Source organism: Nerophis ophidion, linkage group LG12 (genome assembly GCF_033978795.1).
Source record: "Nerophis ophidion isolate RoL-2023_Sa linkage group LG12, RoL_Noph_v1.0, whole genome shotgun sequence".
NCBI lineage: Eukaryota > Metazoa > Chordata > Actinopteri > Syngnathiformes > Syngnathidae > Nerophis > Nerophis ophidion.
The window spans coordinates 23,341,889-23,366,781 of record NC_084622.1 but is presented as its reverse complement, the minus strand read 5'-3'; the positions used below and the strand labels follow the sequence as shown (position 1 = coordinate 23,366,781).

Here is a 24,893-nt window from a genome sequence, read left to right as displayed (position 1 = left end):
AATCCTATCCCTTTTCTTTTACATAACAGTTGCTAAAACTTTTGTTCACTTCCTGTTCTCAATTTATTCACAATATACTCCATAATCACAATAGAAAAAAAAAGTAATTAAATAAATAAATAATACTCGGTGAAGTAAGTAAGTTACATGTCATATAGTGAGACGAGTAACATTATTTTGAAAATGAACGGCTGGATTAAATAAATTCAGAATGTTGATCATGATTCTTCTTCTTTGTACTTTGTAAACACTTTAAGTTTAAAGAGTGGATCATATTAGTACATTGTTTGATTGCTTTCCTTAATCCATTCCATAATTTGATTCCACATACTGGAATTAAATACAAATGTTAAATATTACATTTTTATCTGAGATGATATTTCTCCTCTTTTTTTGAGAAGAATTGTTGTACATTCTTGCATAGCAGGTTATAGTTTGCTTTGTGTATGATTTTAGCTGTTTGCAAATTCGCTATGTCATGGAATTTCAATATTTTTGTTTAAATAAATAAGGGGTTTGTATGTTCTCTATATCCAACATTATGTTTTCAGTCTAACTTTTGTAACACCGTTAATGAATGATGTTATACATCTGTGAAGCACTTTGAATTGTCTTGCATACAAATTGTGTTCGACAATAAACTTGCCTCGCCTGCACCCGCTGGAGATATATTTATTATAATCATTATATCTGTAATGATCTGATATGAATATAATACCGACAACCAGTATCATTTTGAGGGCTTAATTTAGTACACCTGAAAACTTAGCGTGGCTTGCAAGAAATGTTTTGTGGAAGCCATCCAAGACCATATGACGCATCGGTCATCGGCCATTTAGATTTTCAGGTCCCATTTATAGGGAAAATTGGGCCTTTGTATAATTTTGTTAGGGTTTTTACTGTATGTTATGTTCTAATCTGGGACATGTTTAATTCATCTTTACGTATAAATAAAATAAACAATGAGCTGCGGGCCGCACTTTGGACACCTGTTCACAGGAAGGGACTAAACAATTAGTTGCTTCAAACGGTGGCTTAACAATTTCCCCGAGGTCTAAGGTCTATTTACTCTCAGCAGCCCTGCAGACTTCAAGGCCGCCGTATCAGTTGAAGTTACAAAGTGACGCCGAGCTGAAGGGAGTAAAAGTGTGTTTGTGTGGAGGAGATTATTTATTAGAACAGGAGTGATGACAATCCTATCAGCGAGGGCTTAAGCAAGGTTACATGACGCCAACACATTCTGGTCTAAGCTGCAGCGGCACTAAGGGTTTGGTTGCATCTCATCATTAAGGAGCCAAGCAGACCTTGAAAGCTCTGAGGGGAAAGTTTGCATCGGGGCGCTCATTCTCATGAGACTTGGCATGGAAACAAGAGCAAACCAAGGAGGGATTGAGGAAGAAGAAGATGATGCATACTCACATGATGTCTGCCAACAACTTCCCAAGAGTGACTGGCCTAAGCTAGACACGAGTAACAGAGCAGGAAAACACACCATTTCCATTATGTCAAAAACATGAAGATCCGTAAAATGACTTGTTTAGATCATCTTGTTTTTTATTGAAACCATAAACAATCATATCAACCCAGCAATCATTAGATTATTGTTATAAAAATATATTCTTATAATACGAAATCATTTGCAAAACAAAAACAACTTTTTGTGTCTATTGAATAAAAACATTTGCAAACGAAAATACAGAATAATGCAGAATACCAACTCAGACATAAACTATAAATATACAAAAAAAAGTGCATAAATCGGAAGTAGAAGTATGAATCTGCAAATGTCTCAGGCCGCCATCACATTACGTGTATGCTTTACTTTAAGGACCTCCACCCAGGCTCAATTGTTAACAACATAGAAATAAAGTTGAGTTTTTTTCTCAATCAGGGAAATGTAGTTAGGTTACTTCCTGCTTCAGAAGGAAATAAACATTTTGTTGATGTTCCTTGTTTAACCTAATTTTTGTTTGTGGGCCCATTTTGGTCTTTAATATAAATCATTTATTATTATTATTATTACGGAAATCATAAAGGGCCGCCACATCACCCTAAACCTAACATCACTGCCTCACACACGCAAACTCAGTATGTCGAGATGCACTAATAACAAATTATTTACGTCATTTGGTTCAAACTAGCTTTTTAAAACACGTGAAAACCTAAAAAAGGTTTTTGCATGTAGCTGGTAGTGTCTCCAAGATTCTTTCTATTGTCTGATTCATGTAGGATTATTAGCAGTGGATGATAATTATCAAAAATACATATACAGTATATATATTTTGTGATAAGTATTAGTGCATCTAGGTCTGGCCTCCCCTGTTTTTAAAAAGTAGTGAAAATTAAAAATAAATATTACAATTGTTTTTAAAGGGACAACAACAAAGGGTATAAAGTGTTTATATAAACTACATTTGATGAAATGATGACCGAGTTTGTTATTCTTTGTACTCATGGATGTAATTATTTTGTATTATTATTGATCGACATTGTTGTATAAGGTTATTATGTATTATATTGTTGACAAATAATCAGATGTTTATTATTATTATATCTGAGTTGGGGGCAGGACAATGTAATCGTTGGCTTCTTCCTGCTAATTTTGGACATGCACCATGTTTTTTTTTTCTTCTTTTTTTTAATACCATGATTGTTTATTTCAGTGGCGATATTGAATTGAAGATGCTATATAAGATCTTTGTGTTCAAAATAAATTCACGAAATTAAAAATTAAATGACCTGGTGCCTCTGTTTTGAACCTTAATCAGGGTTTTTTGAACCCTCCGGCACCACAGTTATGTGCTAAACAAGTGAAATGTTTCTTTGATTCAAACAACCTTGTGATTGAACTTTGACAGCAACATTGATTTGATCTTAACTTTTATAAAATCGTATTTTATAACTGACAGATTTTAATGAAAGTTAAAAAATCCTTTACACAAACCTGGATCATGTGACTCCCTAGTAGGGGGGTCAGCAACCCGCGGCTCTCGAGCCGGATGTGGCTGTTTAGCAACGCTCTTGTGGCTCCCTGGAGCTTTTTCAAAAATGTATGAAAATGACAAAAAATTAGGTAAGAAACATTTTTTGTCTTAATGTGGTTTCTGTAGGAGGACAAAAATAACACAAACCTTCCCTGAATGTTAAAAATCCCACTGTTTAATATGTTTGCTTTACTGGAGAGAGTTTTTGGCGAGCGCCGTTTTGTCCTAGTAATTTCAGCAGTACTTGAACTCATCGTAGTTAGTTTACATGTACAACTTTCTCCGATGCTGCCACAGACATACATGTTTTATGCCACTCCTTTGTCTCATTTTGTCCACCAAACGTTTTATGCTGTGCGTGAATGCACTAACTTGAACTTTGTTGGTCAGTGCATGACTGCAAGCTAATCGATGCTAACATGCTATTTAGCATTGTAGGTATATTTGAGCTCATTTAACATCCTTTATGTCCTCTATGTATTTAATACATGTTTTCATGTCACATGACACATTTCTGTTACTTGTTTGTGTGCCATGTTGTTCCAGACCACAGAGAAGGTTACCCAAAGATTGCAATAAATCCATTAGAAGACAACCAGCCGTTTCCTTTAACTTGGACACACACATTCTAAGTTAGCATTTTCCAGGAGTTGTCTCACCCTCTGAGAAGCCTACGTTTTATTAAAAAAAAATTCTATGTTATAAAAATGTGTAGAATAAATATTACATTTCTGTCAACAAAGATTTGCATCAGTCTGTGACACATAGTCATTTTGATAGTAGGCTAATATAAATAGACACTTACATCATGTGTTGTCTTCCTTATAACACTTATATAAGACTTTTAAAGTCATTTTGATAGTAGGCTAATACAAATAGACACTTCAATCATGTATTGTCTTCATTATAACACTTATATAAAACTTCTAAATTGATTTTGATAGTAAGCTAATATAAAATAGACACTCACATCATGTGTTGTCTTCATTATAACACTTATATATGACTTTTAAAGTCATTTTGATAGTAGGCTAATATAAATAGACACTTCAATCATGTGTTGTCTTCATTATAACACTTATATAAGACTTTTAAAGTCATTTTGATAGTAGGCTTATATAGCTGGTATAGACACTTCCATCATGGGTTGCCTTCATTATAACAGTTTTATAAGACTTTTAAAGTCATTTTCATAGTAGGCTAATATAGCTAATATAGACACTTTCATCATGTGTTGCCTTCATTATATAAGACTTTACATTTTTTGCGGCTCTGGACAGATCTGTTTTTCGTATTTTTGGTGCAATATGGCTCTTTCAACATGTTGGGTTGCCGACCCCTGTCCTAGTGGTTGTGGTCCTAAACAGCCGCATAGTGTTGATGCCTTGATGCCAAAGTTAGGTCGGTTTTGTAGGCTATGAGTCAAAATGATTCCTTTGAAAAAGTTCATTAAAAACACAATTAGTGGCGGCCCAAGACTTTTGCCCGACACACTTAAATATATCACTCACGGAGGTTAAAGGTTGTCTACTCAACTACTGTACCAAGCTTGTTCTATTGCATGTTGATAAAAGGCTTCCCTGACCATAGGGTGTGGTCCTCAGTAGAGGTAGGTGGTGTTGGTGTGAGGGGAAACAAAACAAGGACATTCTTTGAAGCAACTCCGTCCATTTGCACACAATACACTAGTGCCAGATTGCAAAGAGGACCCGGTGGACTAAATCACTTGCCTCAACATGTGCATGCCTCACCACATCACTGACTCACTGACTCACCACTCTGTGGGACAGAGGACACACACACAAAAAATGGCATTTCTTTAGTGTCACCTTAAATATTCGCTTCACAAATCATAGTTATTCTCGCTTAAAACTAAATAATAGCATCTCTGTCGTTGCCATAGCAACCATAGATGACCTAACTATTAACTATTAATGCTTTACATATCCTCTCGAGAGACAACGCTGTAGAAATTGCATATATACTTTAGAGCAGTGGTTCTCAACCTTTTTTCAGTGATGTACCCCCTGTGAGCATTTTTTTTAATTCAAGTACCCCCTTATCAAAGCAAACCATTTTTGGTTGAAAAAAGAGATAAAGAAGTAAAATACAGCACTATGTCATCAGTTGCTGATTTATTCAATTAAATAACAGTGCAAAATATTGCTCATTTGTAGTGGTCTTTCTTGAACTATTTGGAAAACAAGATATAAAAATAACTAAAAACTTGTTGAAAAATAAACACGTGATTCAATTCTAAATAAAGATTTCTACACATAGAAGTAATCATCAACTTAAAGTGCCCTCTTCTGGGATTGTAATAAAGATCCATCTGGATTCATCAACTTCATTCTAAAAATTTCTTCACATAAAAAGACATCTTTAACATCAATATTTATGGAACATGTCCACAAAAAATCTAGCTGTCAACACTGAATATTGCAGTGTTGCATTTCTTTTCACAGTTTATGAACTTACATTCATATTTTGTTGAAGTATTATTCAATAAATATATTTATAAAGGATTTTTGAATTGTTGCTATTTTTAAAATATTTGAAAATTATCTCACGTACCCCTTGGCATACCTTTAAGTACCCCCAGGGGTACGCGTACGCCCATTTGAGAACCACTGCTTTAGAGCAGTGTTTTTCAACCACTGCACACGAGATACAGTCTGGTGTGCCGTGGGAGATTATCTAATTTCACCTATTTGGGTTAAAAATATTTTTTGTAAAAAAGTAGTTATAGTCTACAAATGATGTGTTGTTGTTGGATGTCGGTGCTGTTTAGAGCTCGGCAGAGTAACCGTGTAATACTCTTCCATATAAGTAGGTGGCAGCCGGTAGCTAATTGCCTTGTAGATGTCGGAAACAGCGGGAGGCAGCGTGCAGGTAATAAGGTATCTAATGCTTAAACCAAAAATAAACAAAAGGTGAAAGCCCCTAAGAAAAGACATTGAAGCTTAGGGAAGGGTCTGCAGAACAAAACTAAAACTGAACTGGCTACTAAGTAAACAAAGACAGAATGCTGGAGGACAGCAAAGACTTACTGTGGAGCAAAGACGGTGTCCACAGTGTACATCTGAACATGACACGACAATTAACAATGTCCCCACAAAGAATGATAAAAACAACTGAAATATTCAAGAGTGCTAAAACAAAGTAGATGCGGGAAATATCGCTGAAAGGAAGACAAAAAACTGCTACAGGAAAATACAAAAAAAAAGAAAAAAGCCACCAAGACAAGAACTAAAACACTACACACAGGAAAACAGTAAAAAAAACTCAGGGGGTGATGTGACAGGTGGTGACAGTACACCTACTTTGAGACAAGAGCTATAGTGATGCATGCTTGGTTATGGTTTAAAGTCGTATCCAACAGCAACGACTTTTTACTGTCAACTGAGTTTTGTTTTTTTAATAATTTCTGCTGGTGGTGCGCCTCCGGATTTTTCAATGCAAAAAATGTGCCTCGGCTCACAAAAGGTTGAAAAACACTGCTTTAGAGTAGTCGGTGTACAGCTTGTAACGCAGTATAGATTCATATAGATAAATAAAAAGTCGACACACAGCTATTGGTGTCCAAATAATGGCGACACAAGCGAGGACACATTCAACTTTCTTCCGCTGGAAGATGTCAGACAGGTGTTCAGTTAGTTTGGAATCGTGCCGGCCCACCAGGTGTACAAATTGATTTGGCAATACTTGTTCGCCTTTGCTCAAAAGCACATGGTAATGGCACTGTCTGTGAATAGGACCGTGATAACACACCTCACACGGACCAGGGGCCTCATGCGTTAAACTTGCGCATGCAAAAAAAAAACCTGGCGGACGCCCTTTTAAACGGCAAAGTTGAGCCACAAAGCTATTAAAATACAACACCGTCTGATTTTTTTGAATTTGGTTGGTGACTGACAATAAAGTTAACGACGATTCGGACACTTTTTGAGACTCTTAACATGAAATCAAATATTGCCCCACTCCCATCTAAAAGCACTTATACGCATCTCCATATTGTTTGTGACATAACTCTACTCCCCCCACCCCGAAAAATGAAGCGACATAAGAATATTAATGAATTAATTAGTGATTTTTTTATTTTTTTGCGCTTTTCTCTAGTGACTCAAAGTGCTTTTGCATAGTGAAACCCAATATCTACGTTACATTTAAACCAGTGTGGGTGGCACTGGGAGCAGGTGAGTAAAGTGTCTTGCCCAAGGACACAACGGCAGGGACTAGGATGGCGGAAGCAGGGATCGAACTGGGAACCCTCAAGCTGCTGGCAAAACCACTCTACCAACCGAGATATACCGCCCCATCCATCCATCCATTTTCTACCTTTTATTCCCTTTGGGGTGAATGTGAGTGTGAATGTTGTCTGTCTATCTGTGTTGGCCCTGTGATGAGGTGGCGACTTGTCCAGGGTGTACACCGCCTTCCGCCCGATAGTAGCTGAAATAGGCACCAGCGCCCCCCCGCTATACCGCCCCAAATAGTTAATTTGTATTTCAATTCATATTTTTGCTTTTTATATTTTTTCTCACTTTTTTGTCTCTTCCACTGTCTAAAACAATGCAATGTCACTTTGGCTACAAAGTCGCCTCCATGAACCGTAGCTTCCCTGTGCCGTCAGCACTCATGCAGCCCCAGACCATGACACCATACTTGACTGCAGGCAAGACATAATCATCATGCCACCCACTCAAGTTGACACCTATTTAGACAATAATGTCTGGGTGTTGTTGACTCATTTTCAGTGGATAGTAAAGCTGTACACTGACTACTCTATATTATATATGCGTTTCAGGTCATTCATTTCATATTAGCATTGTTCCTTGAGAAAATTTGGAAAAAAAAGGTTTGCTGCAAGGTGAGGGTGTTGCCAGTTCTGTTAGTGTTTAATACTATTGTTCATTGGCTCAGTCAGTTGGGCCTGTGAGTGCTGGTTAACAAAAGGTCCACTTGTGTTTACCAGTACAGAGAGTCATGGAGCAAACACAACCTCCCGTCATTCCGTCGGCTTACTTTGCAACGGAACCCCCGAAATCGAAACACGTAAGGGTCATATTTCCTCCTGAGAACCAGCGTCCAACGCAGTGGACATTTGCTTCTCAGGTCTATTTTCTTTGTCAGAGATACACATTTCGGATATGAAATATGGTACGGTATGCAAAACACAAATGGCCAGTGGACGCGGGTTCTCAGTAGGATATATTGAGGTCGAGCCGTGCATATTGAAAATCAAAAGACACATGCCTCTGTCCTGGTTGTTCAGTAGAATAAACATTCGAGTTAAACCGGTCCTGTTTCCTTTTTTTTTTTAAATCGGTCCAGGCTGCTCAGCATATGATGGATAACTCAAAAAGAGTCTAAGCATGCACTTTGCCTAAGCAAATGTTGCACACTGCATTACGCAGCATTGGTTAACTTATTTTTACACTTGTTTAACAATTTATAATACAAAACCCAAATTCAGTGAAGTTGGCACGTTGTGAAAATCGTAACTATAAACAGAATACAATGATTTGCAATTCCTTTTCAACTTATATTTAATTGAACATACTGCAAAAACAAGATATTCATCCATCCATTTTCTAGCCCTTATTCCCTTTTGGGGTCGCGGGGGGCGCTGGCGCCTATTTCAGGTACAATCGGGCGGAACGCAGATATTCATGAGAAACATAATTTGTTTTTGCAAATAATCATTAACTTAGAATGGCAGCAACACATTGCAAAAGAGTTGGCACAGGGGCATTTTTACCACTGTTACATGGCCTTTCCTTTTTTTACACCACTCGGTAAACACAACGTCCAGAGTTTCCAAAAACAATTTGAAATGTGGACTCATCAGACCACAGAACATTTTTCCACTTTGCATCAGTCCATCTTAGATGCGCTCGGGCCCAGTAAAGCCGGCGGCGCTTCTGGGTGTTGTTGATAAATGGCTATGGCTTTGCATAGTAGAGTTTTAACTTGCACTTACAAATGTAGCGACCAACTGTAGTTTCTGACAGTGGTTTTCTAAAGTGTTCCAAAGCCCATGTGGTGATAATCCTTACACACTGATGTAGCTTTTTGATGCAGTACCGCCTAAGGCATCAAAGGTCCGTAATATCATCGCTTACGTGGCTTGATTTCTCCAGATTCTCTGCACCTTTTGATGATATTACGGACCGTAGATGCTGAAATCCCCAAATTTTTGCAATAGCTCGTTGAGAAATGTTGTTCTTAAACTGTTCAACAATTAGCTCACACATTTGTTCACAAAGCGGTGACCCTCGCCCCATCCTTGTTTGTGAATGACTGAGCACTTCATAGAAGCTGCTTTCATACCCAATCACGGCACTTACCTATTCCAAATTAGTCTCTTCACCTGTGATGTTCCAAATAAGTGTTTGATGAGCATTCCTTAACTTTCTCAGTCTTTTATGCCACTTGTCGTAGCTTTTTTGAAACATGTTGCAGGCATAAAGTTCCAAAGAATAACAACATTTTCCAATTCGAACGTTAAATATCTTGTCTTTGCAGTCTATTCAGTTGAAGGTTGAAAAGGATTAGCAAATCCTCGTATTCTGTTTTTATTTACGATTTCTACAACGTGCTAACTTCACTGGTTTTGGGTTTTGTACTAAACTGGAACTTCAAACATTGCCCCTAAATTGATTTTCAGTAAGTTTGACTCTGGAACTGATTAATTAGAATTGAACCCTTTGAAAAATTATGCTGAACAATTTTGGATGACACAGTGGCTTCTCTAAGCTTAATGAACGGTGTTGAGAATTGAATCTGGAAAACATTAAGCGTTCAACAAGGCAACAAAAAGTACTAGTGCAACACACACAATCTCCGCTGCCACAGCTGATGCTTTACCGCCATTAGTCCTGCTTCGTTGGTCGATTTGCTGCGTTAGATGATACCTCTTCACCACGCCGACGTGGTCCCTCTCCTTGGAAACACACTCGTAGCTGCCGTAGCTCTCCGGGGTCACAGCGGGGATGAGGAAGAGGCAGACGGTGTGCATCTGCAGACACGGGCTGCTCTGGTCCATGTGCTTCCACATGTAGACGGCATGGTAGGAGTCAATGGGGCACGACAGGTAAAACGGGACACACCCAGGCACAGCGGGCAGAGTTAGCAAATTCACATCCACAGGCGGTGCGGTGTCCCGTCTGGTCCGGTTGACTTGAGTGTGTTTTAAGGACACAAAAAGATCCTCAACAGTAATTTTGCATTTTGAAAAAAGGATGTCATATTCAATACCTGATGGCAGACCTGTATGGCAGACATAGGTGTGCCCATCTCGAATATTTTGAATCCCCTCACTGTGACAATAAAAAAGACTTGTCCAACCATTTCTACTGACTTGTTTGTGTTTCATGCAACACTTACGTGGTTGGCACGCATCCGGATGTAGTCCAGGAACAGTACGGGTCCCGGGCGAGGACGCAGTCCGCACAGGATTTGTTGTATTCTTGACAACTCTGGAGGTCCATCACAGAGATTTTCTCTGCAAAACTCACAACTAGTTTTTTCTGGACAAAAGATGAAAGAAACAATATAGTGGATACATGGAATGATGAGGAAATAAAACGACGAAATAACATTGTGCAATTTAAAACCCCTCCATCCATCCATTTTCTATTTTGTGGGGTCGCGGGGGGCGCTGGCGCCTATCTCAGCTACAATCGGGCAGAAGGCGGGGTACACCCTGGACAAGTCGCCACCTCATCACAGGGCCAACACAGATAGACAGACAACATTCACACTCACATTCACACTCACATTCACACACTAGGGCCAATTTAAAACCAAATGGAAAAAATATATATTTTGGGGACGGCCTAGCGCGGTTGGGAGAGTGGTACCTGGTTCAATTCCCACCTTCTACCAACCTCGTCACGTCCGTTGTGTCCTTGAGCAAGACACTTCACCCTTGCTCCTGATGGGTTGTGGTTAGGGCCTTGCATGGCAGCTCCCGCCATCAATGTGTGTGTGAATGGGTGAATGTGGAAACAGTGTCAAAGCGCTTTGAGTACCTTGAAGGTAGAAAAGCGTGATACAAGTATAACCCATTTATCTATGTGACAGTTAGATGGAGACGTTAAATATATTTAGGGTGTATGTTGTTTACTTATATTTTCATCAATTAGTGAAAAGATGAGTGGTTATATACAGTACAGGCCAAAAGTTTAGACAAACCTTCTCAATTCAATGTGTTTTCTTTATTTTCATGACTATTTCCATTGTAGATTGTCACTGAAGGCATCACAATTATGAATGAACACTTGTGGAGTTATGTACAAATAAGGTGAAATAACTGAAAAAAATGTTGTGTCTTCTAATTTCTTCAAAATAGCCACCCTTTGCTCCAATTACATTTTCGTACACTCTTGGCATTCTCTTAATGAGCTTCAAGAGGTAGACACCTGAATTTTTTTTCTTACTTCACGGGTGTGCTTGAAGCTCATTTAGAGAATGCCAAGAGTGTCCAAAGCAGTAATAAGAACAAATGGTGGCTATTTTGAAGAAACTAGAATATGAAACATGTTTTCGGTTATTTCACCTTTTTCTGTTAAGTACATAACTCCACATGTGTTCATTCATAGTTTTGATGCCTTCAGTGACAATCTACAATGCAAATAGTCATGAAAATAAAGAACACACATTGAATGAAAAGGTGTGTCCAAACTTTTGGCCTGTACTGTAAGTGATCATGTGATAGTGTAATTATCTATTATTAGGTCAATCAGAATCAGAATTGATATCAGAAATACTTGATTAATCCCCGAGGGTAAATTTAGATTTTCAGTACAATACCATTCAAGAGCAGACAAACATTACATCAATGCATACTGTAAATATATAGAGCGGTACCTCAACTCAAGAGGGTTTTGAGATAAGAGCTGTCTCTCGGCTAATTATTGTGATTTACGATGCGAGCAAAAATTGGAGTTACAAGCATCCACCCCATTAGTTGGTGTAGCAAATGTTACAGTGAACCCTGTAAGCTCAGCCCAAAAACATCTGGTCTTACACGCTAACATTAGCCTACGGCTAGAGATGGACATGACCTTGTTTTCCAAAAATGGGGAGATAGACCCCAGCGCCCCCGCAACCCCGAACATGGAAAAGCGGTAAAAAATTAATGGATGGATGGATGGATGGGAAGGAAGAAAAATACTGTGAAGGACAGCAGTTACAAGAACAGGTGGATATAAAACATTCGGGTAAATCTCTACCATATATACAGATATCCGCTGACGTCACACTTTGGAAAAACGTAACAAATTGAGCGAATTCAAAAAGGCTGGTGGTATGGAGGAAGTAAGAAGGAAGGCAAGATTGTTTGATAAATATCTCCCCCATGCTTGGATTTCACATTTTCTGGATTCATACATATCCCAAATACACAAAAACAGGTATTAAAATGGTAAGAAAAGGTTGTTTTGCATAATAGGCCCACTTTACAATAGTATATAATTATATATATATTTATCCATGAAAGTATAAAAAAGTTGCTGATGTTGTGTTTGTTGGAAGAGAGTCCACTCTCCGAGGTAAATGTTGTACCTTACGATTACATTATTTCATAAAAGCACTACAGTTGTGTTTAGTACTTTCTATTGTATTATTTTTCATACAATCTTTCTTATCAATAAGTTTGTCTGTCTTTTTAAAAGGCATGTTACATTTCATAATTGTGCTGTTTTTTGTGTGGGGTTTGAGGGGTGGTAAGCAACATTTAAGCACTGATTTGAATTATTTTCAAAGGGAGACGATGATTTGAGATAGAAGTGTTTTGAGTTGAGAACCAATTCAAGTACTGCTGTAGTACATAATGTTGTGTTTTTTTTACGGTGCACTATATCATACAGAGAAGTGTGCCTTGGACAAGAACAATATTAGAAACAACCTAAAATAATAAAAAAAAATGCATGATGCGTAATACAACAACAATAATAAACATAAATGAACACCCCTTTAACAGAGGTCATTAAAACTGAAAGCACTTAACACCAATAAGTGAACCCTGTGCGTTTAATAACATAACATAACAAAGTTAAAACCCCTAAAAAGGCAATAATTGAATGGCAGTCTGACAAAAACAAAGAAATGTAGTGCTTAAAAAACACTGAGTAGACTTTGAAACTACAAAGTAAGACAAGACAACACATGATAAATGGTAAATGTGTTGTATTTGTATAGCGCTTTTCTACCTTTTTTAAGGAATTGAAAGCGCTTTGAAACTATTTCCACATTCACCCATTCACACACACACATTCACACACTGATGGCGGGATCCACATGGCATGAATGTGGATCAAATAAGAACTGACAGAAGCGGAGGGGCTAGAAATAGATTTAGATGAATGGTACCTTTTTGGAGTCCAGTTTCATGGACTGTACGGGGGACTGATTTAGAATCTGGGTTTCGGAGATGATGAAAGGTTCAGAACCGGCCTCGAGAATCTTATGGATCCTTCCGGAATCTGTAGGATATGATAAGCATTAATTTAAGCAATGATAAACAAATACAGCAGATGTCTTTAAAGGTGCACTGAGCCTTCCCTTAGAGAATAAAATACCACTGTGGCCTTGAATACCCCACTGAAAAATGCTTTTTTGGGAACATTTTGTCTACAGTATAATGTCACAAATTAAAACCCGATATACACAGTATCACATTGTTTCTCATAATCATGATGTTAGAACAACTACATCGTCAATATTACAGGATCATCACAACCTCAAGGTGACCATTCTGACAGAATGGTTATATTTGGAACCAATGGGCGGTTCTAGCTATGAAGAATATGCCACAGGATGTGCACAGCTTTGTTGATTGTGGATATAATCAGCCAAACAAAGCACTAAAAATAGTGACATCTTGGATTTTTTTTCAGAAAACAGGACGTACCAGTGGCGAGCAGCAGAATGTTGTACATGTCGTCCACTGCCTGGACGCGGTCCACTACTATCTTGGTGTAGTTGTTGTTGCTGACATAAAAAGGAGTTTTGTAGACCCAGTCGCTAATTTCAGGATGATCTCTCACCACACTGACTGTGGCCAGCGGTAAGCTGCGGCTGTTTTTTACACACTGAAAAACAACACACAAAAGGCTTTATTGTTCAAAAGGATGAAATTGTTTAATTTTGATTTGCTTGTATACACATACTTGGGTCCATGGTGCTTGACCAACCACTGTATATATCGCTTGTACACATACAGTACAGGCCAAAAGTTTGGACACACCTTCTCATTCAATGTGTTTTCTTTATTTTTAAGACTATTTACATTGTAGATTGTCACTGAAGGCATCAAAAGTATAATGAACACATGTGGAGTTATGTACTTGACAAAAAAAGGTGAAATAACTGAAAACATGTTTTATATTCTAGTTTCTTCAAAATAGCCACCGTTTGCTCTGATTACTGCTTTGCACATCCTTGGCATTCTCTCGATGAGCTTCAAGAGGTAGTCACCTTAAAGGGTTTTCATTTCATAGGTGTCATAGTTTTGATGCCTTCAGTGACAATCTACTTTTGTACAATGTAAATAGTCATGAAAATAAAGAAAACTGATTGAAATGAGAAGGTGTGTCCAAACTTTTGGCCTGTACACATATAGCCTGGAACCTACACAGTTTTATATACAGTACTTGAAAGAGAGTACAAGTATCTGACCAGAAGATGACTTTGGTAAAAATGAAGGTCTATTTTTACAATATTACTTGAGTAATATATTTCTCTCTGGCACTCAACGAGGGTGGAAGCTCCCCTTTCCTCTCCCTTATCTCTCCTGCTTGCTTCTTTGTTTCGTCTTGTCTTAACTTTCTTGTTGCCTCTTTTTGCACTGCTCTCCAATCCAATCCAATCCAATCCACTTTATTTATATAGCACATTTAAACAACAATAACGTTTCCAAAGTGCTGCACAGCCATGTTAAAAACAATTGTAAAAAAAAAATAAAAAATATAAATAAAATAAATAAAAAAAAAAATATATATATATATACATATTATGCTCCACCAATGACTGAATAAAACAAAAAATAAATAAATATAAAACCAATAAAAAAAATATAAAAACATCCATCCATCCATCCATTTCCTACCGCTTGTCCCTTACGGGGTCGCGGGGGGCGCTGGCGCGTATCTCAGCTACAATCGGACGGAAGGCGGGGTACACCCTGGACAAGTCGCCACCTCATCGCAGGGCCAACACAGATAGACAGACAACATTCACACTCACATTCACACACTAGGGCCAATTTATTGTTGCCAATCAACCTATCCCCAGGTGCATGTCTTTGGAAGTGGGAGGAAGCCGGAGTACCCGGAGGGAACCCACGCATTCACGGGGAGAACATGCAAACTCCACACAGAAAGATCCCGAGCCTGGATTTGAACCCAGGACTGCAGGAACTTCGTATTGTGAGGCAAACGCACTAACCCCTCTGCCACCGTGAAGCCTAAAAACAAATATGATTAAAAACTATTTTAAAGGGTAAAATCAATTAAAACAGTAAAATAGAAATCAAAGTGTATAGAAAACACAGAGGACAACAGAGAACAGAGGACCACACAACTCACGTAGTGTTAAAAGCCAAAGAATAAAAGTGGGTCTTAAGACGAGACTTAAAACACTCCACTGTGGAAGCAGATTGAACATGGAGCGGCAGAGTGTTCCAGAGCTTTGGGCCGACCACAGAGAAGGCCCTGTCTCCCCTGGTCTTAAGTCTGGTCTTGGGCACCACAAGCTGGAACTGGCTCTCGGACCTCAGAGCGCGCGCAGGAATGTAAATTTGGATAAGGTCCGAGATATATTGAGGTGCCAGTCCATGTAAAGATTTAAAAACAAACAGCAATGTTTTAAAATCAATTCTAAAATGAACAGGGAGCCAGTGCAAACTCTGAAGAATTGGGGTTATATGCTGGCGTTTCCTGGCCCCTGTTAAAAGTCGTGCTGCCGCGTTCTGGACTAACTGCAACCGGGAGAGAGCTTTTTGGCTAATGCCAACATAAAGTGCATTGCAGTAGTCCAGGCGACTTGAAATAAAAGCATGCACGACTTGTTCAAAAAGGTTAAAAGATAAAAACGGTTTAACCTTTACTAAAAGACGAAGGTGATAAAACATGATTTTAAAACGCCATTGACTTGTTTGTCTAGTTTAAAATCGCTGTCTATAGTGACGCCAAGGCTGGTGACTTTGGGACGCACATAATTTGGCAATGGTCCCAAGTCAGTGAGGGCCGGACCAAAAACAAAAATTTCCGTTTTTCCCTCATTCAATATTAAAAAATTCTGGGCTAACCAAGCCTTGATGTCGCATAGACAGTTAAGAAGGGGTATCAGGGGGCCGTGGCTTTTTGAAATCGGCATATAAATTTGGCATTCATCTGCATAAAAGTGATAAAACACTCCATGTTTCTTAAAAATATCTCCAAGAGGGAGGAGATAAAGAGCGAACAGGATGGGGCCTAAAATAGATCCCTAGGGGACACCACAGTAAAGCGGGGCAGAAGAGGAGGTGGCGTCCCCCAGCCTGACAGAGAAGGACCTCTCAGACAGGTAAGATCTGAACCATGCTAACGCAGTCCCCCTGACACCCACACAGTCTCTCAGGCGGTCTAAAAGAATTGTGTGGTCAACTGTGTCAAAGGCAGCTGTAAGATCTAAAAGCACTAAAATGGCAGAGCTGCCAGAATCAGACATTAAAAGCAAGTCATTAAAAACCTTTAAAAGTGCGGATTCAGTACTGTGCATAGCTTTGTATCCAGACTGAAATGGATCTAAAGTGCTATTTTCATCTAAAAAAGGCTGCAGTTGTGCCAGAACACATTTCTCCAAAATCTTTGACACAAAAGATAATTTGGAAATGGGCCGATAATTTGACAAACTTGTCGGATCAAGACCTGTTTTTTTAATCAAAGGCTCAAAAACAGCTCTTTTACAAAAGGAGGGGACACAGCCAGAAATCAAGCTGCTGTTGATGATGTTCCTAACAGACAAATCAATAGTGTCCCAGATTTCTTTAAAAAAGCGAGGGGGGACTGGGTCTGTGGGACATGACGAGGGTTTTAGCTTGCCGACTATTCCTGTAAATTCAGGCATGGACACAGGCTCAAAGTGACAGAACACAGTCGAGCACCGAGTGGCCACATTAAAACTTAATGGAAAACGAGAAAGATTTGCCCGAATAGAAGCAATCTTATCATTAAAAAAGGAGAGAAATTTTTCACAAGTTTCACTTGTCATCTCCAGTGAAGTGGCTGGATTCGGTTTAAGAACATTACTAATAGTATTAAAAAGAACACGTGGCTTACTGATGCTATTTAAAATTAAGTCTGACAAATATTTTGTTTTCTTAGCTTTAACCACACTTTGATAAATTCGACAGTTTTCTTTTAAAATTTGATAAGAGACTTCCAAGTGATCCCCTTTCCACTTGCGCTCCGCCCTCCGCCACTCACGCCGAGCTGTGCGTGTGGTTTCATTGAGCCAAGGTTCCTGTTTTGGTTTAGGACGTATAGCTCTGAGGGGCGCTATACTATCCAGAATCTTAGAACATGTCGAAAGAAAAGAGTACATCAATTGTTCAGTGTCTGCAGGGTGTGATATACTCTGCATGTACTCAGTAAACAAAGGAGAAAAGGCGGCTGCGGTGTCAGACCTAATAACACGCGCATGACGCACGGCAAGCGGCTTTACATCAGGTTCAAAAGTTCAATTAAACATAACAGGACTGTGATCACTGAACACCGCATCACCAATAACAACATTGTCAACAATAAAACCATAAGACAGTACGAGGTCTAGTGTCTGCCCGCGTTCGTGTGTAGAACCACACACAGACTGTACAAAGTTAAAAGAGTCAATGACATTCAGGAAGCTCCTGGATAATGGTTCGTCTGGGCAGCAGGTGTGAATATTAAAATCACCAACAATTAAGACACGATCATATTTGGGCAGGATTTCGGCCAGAAATTCAGAAAAGTCATTTATAAAGTCTTTGTGGTACTTGGGTGGTTGATATACGACGACACACAGGACGACATCAGAAAGACCCTGTTCAAACATGCAGTTCGAAGCTTAAAAAGGAGGATTGCAGGCGGATCTGACGGCATTTAAAGTCATTTTTAAAAACGACTGCTAATCCTCCTCCTTTTCGGCCGCGGAGAATTAAAATAGGAACACTCCGGAGGCAGAAGTTCATTAAGAGCGGCGGACTCACAACACTCTCAGCCAGGTTTCTGTCAAACCGAGGAGGTCCAGTCCGCGGGAGACGAATAAATCCTTCAGGATAAATGTTTTGTTGGTCAAGGATCTTGCGTTAACAAGACTGAACTTAACGGGGGCCGGCGCGTCCAAGGCCGCTGCTAATCCAGGTCCGACACAGAGCCCGCAGGTGGCGGGAATTCACGCCGCGTCTCCGGGGGCGGGGCCAGCAGGAGCTTCCCTCTGCAGACCGACAACAGGCACAATCCAGGACCCGGGGGGATCCAGCAAACGCGGGTGCAGGAAGAGACCAGGTACCGGACCATACCTCCTTCGGGAAGCCACGGAAAGGCGGGCCAGGAGTGCCCTAACTCTCACCAGCTGGCCGCCATGTTTGCCGCGGGGGGGAGGAACCAGTGGGCGAAAAAGGAAAGGAGGAATCCGGCTACTTGAGAACGCTGACTTGGACGTCGAAAAACCAACGTCGAAGTTGATCATGTCCATTTGAAAGGGACACAGATCCAACAGCGTTTGGCGATCATACACAAACAGTGAGTCGACAGGGACAAAAAAAAACGTGAACAGCACAAAAACAAACAGAACTGACAGCGATAGACGGCAGGCCATAGCACACACTGGCGCCATCTTGGATTTTCCCATCATCATCATCAACATAGTTCCAAATCTAAACATTGGAACTATTTAACTGGCCTCAACAAAATTGACAAGATCTTGGGTTTGGGGGAACCTGCTGTCGTGACGAAGCGGTTGTTGCTGGACACACGACGGACTCTTGGGAGAAGAAGGAGTGCCGCGTGCCTGGCGACCCTTTTCTGTCGAGGACGTGAAGATATCCACCTATTCGGAATTATGACAACAGGACATCTGCTGATTGGAGTAAGCGTTGCTCAGGTTTGTCGACAAATTGGAAATTGCTGGCAGTCTTCAAAGTACCCCAAAGCTGCCACAAATGATTGTAGGATGCGGGAAGAACTGTGGATTACATCGGACTGTCTACCCCGCAGTTTTTGAGGACCAGTCATAGACAATTTAGGGTGAAAAGCAAATTTTATTTTCACCCGCATACAAAATCATTCTAACTTGGATTGTTTCCCTGGCTTCGAGACTCTCCCGAAGAACAGCGCAGCGAAGACACAACAAACTCCCTTCTTGTCTCTCATGGACACACACCTGCTGTTGTTGACTTTGGACGAGACGGTACAATACATCAAGGCCGTGGAACAGAGACACACTACGGGCTTACACACACACACACACACACACACACACACACACACACACACACACACACACACACACACACACACACACACACACACACACACACACACACACACACACACACACACACACACACACACACACACACGTACACAAAAATATACGCCACACATACACACCCCACCACCCCAACCCAACGCCCTCGACGCAAAACCCTTAGGGGTGATGAATGGATGGTCAGTGCCTGAAAGCTGTGGCTTACCACCATGACCTTGAACAACCTTCCCTCTGATGCTAGATATCTCGAGATGTATGTTGTAATATGTATATGTGCTTTGCTATGGAGGTTTTTTCCCACTCCGAACTGGGCCCCCCTAGGAGCCCAGTCTGGATTGTATTTTTTTATTCATCCTTCCCCAGCGTTTACCTTTTTCCCATCTTTTACGGGGCGCCTTAAGGCGACCCATCAGCGTTTTTGTTTTGTAACCCTGTACACTGTCTAATCTTGAACAGGTTTGTGCTGAAAACAAAGTTTCGTTGTACTGGTGCAATGACAATAAAGACCTATCCTATCCTATCCTATCCTATCCTATCCTAAAAGTATTGTAATACCTGATATTGATGTACTTATGTATCCAAAATAAAAGTATTTAAAGTTTGTAATGTCACTTGGGATGAACTATTCCACATGTTTTACCTGTATTTCAAAACTCAATTTTGGATACTGTTCATTATCCTGATTATTATCTTTATGAACAGAATTTCTAGGCGCAGTCAGGATGTGGAGGGTTTCCAGTTTGGTAGCGAGAGGATCGCATCCCTGCTTTTTGCAGATGATGTGATCATGTTAGCTTCATAGGGCTGGGACCTTCAGCGTTTACTGGGGTGGTTTGCAGCCGAGTGTGAAGCTGCTGGGATGAGGATCACACCTCCAAATCTGAGGCCACGGTTCTCAGTCGGAAAAGGGTGGACTGCACCCCTCGGGTCGGGACTTAAATTATGCCTCAAGTGAAGGAATTCAAGTATCTCGGGGTCTTGTTCACGAGTCAGGGAAGAAAAGTGTCAGAATAATTGTATCTAAGTTATCACAAAACTTTGTCTTCCATTGAGTTCAGCTCACCCTGCGAGAGGACAAAAGCTGTCTTTGATCCTACCAAGCAGAAGGCTTGTAAAACTCCACTCTATACGATGGGAAGCGACATGAAGGCGTTGGTTTCTTTCTTCTATTGTAATCCACAGGAAGATTTGGTCTTGACCAGAGATCTACCAAGCGGAGAAGAAGCAGTGCCTGACTCCCCGCCAGGCACCCTTTCTTTGAAGTGTTTTGTGACCGAGGGCAACGACTGTTTACGACCTTTTCTTTTAACTGTTTTGTTACCAGAGGCGATGACTGTTTACGACCCCCCTCCTTTAGAAACAGCTGTTGCCATGTAATCAGGGAAAGTCCAAAAAAAAGAGGTGTACAATCTTTTGTGAGAGCGTGGAGAAATACTGAACAAGGGTACAGGTTTAGGCGTTTCTCCTCAATTGAGCCAAATTAAATTCTGTCTCTGTTTAATACCTTGCTTCTTGTCTTGTTTAATAGATGTCATCAGTGTTTGAACCTGACAAATAGAACGCGAGATTGACAGATGGATTGGTGCGTCGTCTGCAGTGATGCAGTCACTGCACCAGTCTGTTGTGGTGAAGAAGGTGCCGAGCCAAAAGGCAAAGTTCTACATTCCTACTCTCACCTATGGTCATGAACTTTGGGTAATGACGGAAAGGACAAGGTCGCGAATACAAGCGGCAGAAATTAGTTTCCGCCGCAGGATGTCTGTGATCCCCCTTTGACATAGGGTGAGGAGCTCGGTCATCCGGGAGGGACTCAGAGTAGAACCGCTGCTCTTTCACGTCGAGAGGAGCCAGCTGAGATGGCTCGGGCATCTATTACGGATGCCTCCTGGACGCCTCCCTGGTGAGGTGTTTTGGGCATGTCCAGCCAAGAGGAGGCGTCAGGGCAGACTTTGGGCACGTTGAAGGGACTATGTCTCACAGCTGGCCTTGGAAAGCCGCGGTATCCCCCATGTAGGACTAGAGGAGATGGTCAGGGACAGGGAAGTCTGGGCATCTCTGCTTGGACTGCTGCCCCCGCGACCCGTACTCGGATAAGCGGCGGTAAAATGGACGGATGGAAATTTGGATACTCCCCGTTACCGAGGGCTGCAGAGTCGACAATACATTTTGCCTGACTGTTAGAATAATTTTATCTAAGTTATCACAAAAACTTTGTGTTGAAATGAGTTCCCGGTGAGATCACCAAAAGCTGTCTTTGAACCTACCAAGAAAAAGGCTTGTAAAACTCCTCTGTGTAAGGGGGGGAGCAACATGAAGGTGTTTCTGTTTCTTTCATGTATTGTAATCAACAGAAATATATTGTTTTTAACCCAAGAACTACAAAGCCGAGAGAAGGCGGGATCTGCCCAAGTTCCAGACGACTTCTTTTTTAACTGTTTTACGAACCTCTTTATGAACTGTTTTACGAACCTCTTTTTGAACTGTTTTACGAACCTCTTTATGAACTGTTTTACGAACCTCTTTATGAACTGTTTTACGAACCTCTTTTCGAACTCCTTTACAACCTCTTTTTTGAACCGACCTTTTCTGTAAACTGTTTACGACCTTTTCTGTGAACTCTTTACGACCCTCGTCCCTTAGAAACAACTGTTGCCATTTAGTCAGCGAAGGTTCAAATAAAAGAAGGAGGCGTGCAATCTTTTGGCAGAGCATGCTGGAGACTGTACAAGATTACAGACAAGACGTTTCTCCTTCAAATTGAGCCAAATTTAATTCTGTCTCTGTTTGATTCTTTGCTTCTTGTACTGTTTAATAGATGTCATCAGTGTTCGAACCTGACACTGACGATACAGTATATTGTTCTACAAATTATTTTCATTATTATTGTCAGCCTTATTTTGAGATCAAATTAAGCACAATTGAACCATAATGTACAATAATACTTAGAGATGTGGCCGATCACGGTACTGACGGTTTTTTGTAGAAACGTTATGTGATCGGCCATTGCAGATCAATGCCTTTTATTGACAATCACAAAGGCCGATACTCTCTTGCTGACAATCAGCTTGCAGCTAATTGTGTGTCTCCATACACATTGAGGAGACAATCTCCTAAACTAACAATCACCACCTCCGTTGCATCAAATAAACTGCATGTTTTAGTATCGTCAGTATAATTATCGTGTAACATTATCACTGGAGGAGGAGGTTAAACATGTTACACACCGAGAGTAAGAAATGAGCCGGCTTGCTAATAAATAAGCTAACACTTTCGGTAGCTTTGAAGAACACTAAATAAGTGCATTGAAGCGTAGATGAGACTGCAGATATGAACGGAAAATGAAAAAGTACCTAATAAGTCGAGAGAGAGGATAATATAACAAAATCTGTTGGTGTTTCAGCATCATCACAGTCAAGACTTGATACACAACACCTGAGAGAAGGACAGATCCATCCATAAATTAGTGGTGTCAAAATTAAGGGTAGTAACAGTATATGATTGATACTACAGTGATCGGATCAATATTTCTATAATATAAATAACTTTTGATTGTCGTAAATAAGTAAACAATAAAAATAAAATGGACTCTCAATCTATGCCTCTACCCACCGAGACAATGATTATGGGTGACTGGCAAGAGGATTCACTCCATTCATTTAATTTAATTATTCAATAAACGTGCTCAGGGGCTGAGAGTGATGCATAGAGTGAACCCTCTTGTACCCTGTTTGAAAGCAAGAGACAAGAAAAACAAACACACAGAAATGGTCATTTATTCAAGCCGGCAGAGTTATCGAGTTCATTTTAATTTACCATTGTATTAATTGACTTATTAATTGTCGATATCAATACTACTTCAATAACAGAGTTATAACCTGGGCCTTTTCTTCTTCACGCTTAGCGTTGCTATAACAACAAACAGGCATTACGTCACCAACTCAACTTTTATTTTTGAGTAACGATGACCCATCCTGGTTCAGGGAAATGTATCGCAGTAAAAGTACCCATTTGATATATGAAAATGTGTTGACTTGTCAGAAATATAAATGACGGAGTAAAGTATAGATATGTCAATATTATAAATGGTAAATGTTTGTACTTGTATAGCGCTTTTCTAACCCTTTTTAAGGAGCCCAAAGTGCTTTGACAGTATTTCCACATTCACACATTCACACACTGATGGAGGGAGCTGCCATGCAAAGCGCTAACCAGGAACCATCAGGAGCAATAATAATAATAATAATGGATTAGATTTATATCGCGCTTTTCTATTGTTAGATACTCAAAGCGCTCACAGAGAAGTGGGAACCCATCATTCATTCACACCTGGTGGTGGTAAGCTACATCTGTAGCCACAGCTGCCCTGGGGTAGACTGACGGAAGTGTGGCTGCCAGTTTGCGCCTACGGCCCCTCCGACCACCACCAATCATTCATTCATCATTCATTCACCAGTGTGAGCGGCACCGGGGGCAAAGGGTGTAGTGTCCTGCCCAAGGACACAACGGCAGCGATTTTTTGGATGTCAATAGGTGGGAAGCGAACCTGTAACCCTCAGGTTTCTGACATGGCCGCGCTACCCACTACGCCATGCTGCCCCATGGCGTAGTGCAGCGTTTCTCAAAGTGTGGGGCGGGCCCCACTGGTGGGGAATAGAGACATGACAGGTGGGGCGCGAGGAACGGGAGGAAATTTCACTTTAATTTTTAATTTTTTTTAATATTCTTAGATTTTTTAAGTATTTATTATGCTTTCATTGTCTATACACATTGTAAATCACTTTGTGATTCTGTCTGTGAAATCCGCTATATAAATAAATGTAAATTACTTATTTTTCCTGTAGGCTTTAAATTTCTAGGTAGGAGCGAAAGTTTGACAGACATAGCAACAGTAACTAATGGGGGCGGGGCTAAGCGGAACAAACTTTCGCGCGAATGGGTAGCAGGCTAATATGTGGACCACAATTACACAAAATGGATACATTTGTTACTCGCACCTCAAAGGTCGTCGAACCAGAGCCAGCGCCTGCAGAGAAACAAAAATCTGATGGGCCTAATCAAACAAAAACTTGATGTTATTTTATGTTATTGAGTTTGAATGTATACAACTTGATGTTACTTGATGTTCGGTAAATTTGAAAATGTTAAGCTTGGCATTAGCGTTCTGTTGGGGTGATGGGGGCAGGTGGGGCTTGAAAACTCACCCCTGTCCAAAGTGGGGGATGACAAAAAAAAGTTTGAGAAGCACTGGCGTAGTGGTTGAAGTGTCTTGCTCAAGGACACAACGGACGTGACTAGGATGGTAGAAGGTGGGGATTGAACCAGTAACCCTCAGATTGCTGGCACGGCATATACTTATGGTAGTATTTGTATTTTTTTAAATTTGACAACACT

At 40.3% G+C, this 24,893-nt stretch overlaps 1 protein-coding gene across 5 annotated transcripts in view; it reads right to left on the bottom strand.

The window, feature by feature from the left end:
- Positions 1 to 1,529: 1,529 nt before the first annotated feature.
- sema7a (semaphorin 7A) overlaps positions 1,530 to 24,893 on the bottom strand; it is a 59,975-nt gene continuing 36,611 nt past the window's right edge. The window contains exons 10-15 of one of the 5 annotated variants that reach the window (XM_061917105.1): positions 13,903 to 14,083; positions 13,362 to 13,474; positions 10,374 to 10,516; positions 9,855 to 10,306; positions 6,035 to 6,066; positions 1,530 to 4,763 (exon numbers count right to left, since the gene is read on the bottom strand). In XM_061917105.1, the coding sequence (XP_061773089.1) occupies positions 4,740 to 4,763; positions 6,035 to 6,066; positions 9,855 to 10,306; positions 10,374 to 10,516; positions 13,362 to 13,474; positions 13,903 to 14,083 (945 nt within the window). In that variant the 3' untranslated portion in view covers positions 1,530 to 4,739. Of the gene's footprint in view, positions 10,307 to 10,373; positions 10,517 to 13,361; positions 13,475 to 13,902; positions 14,084 to 24,893 lie in introns of all 5 variants that reach the window. The other 4 variants (XM_061917106.1, XR_009809004.1, XM_061917104.1 and 1 more) reach the window with 4 other exon arrangements.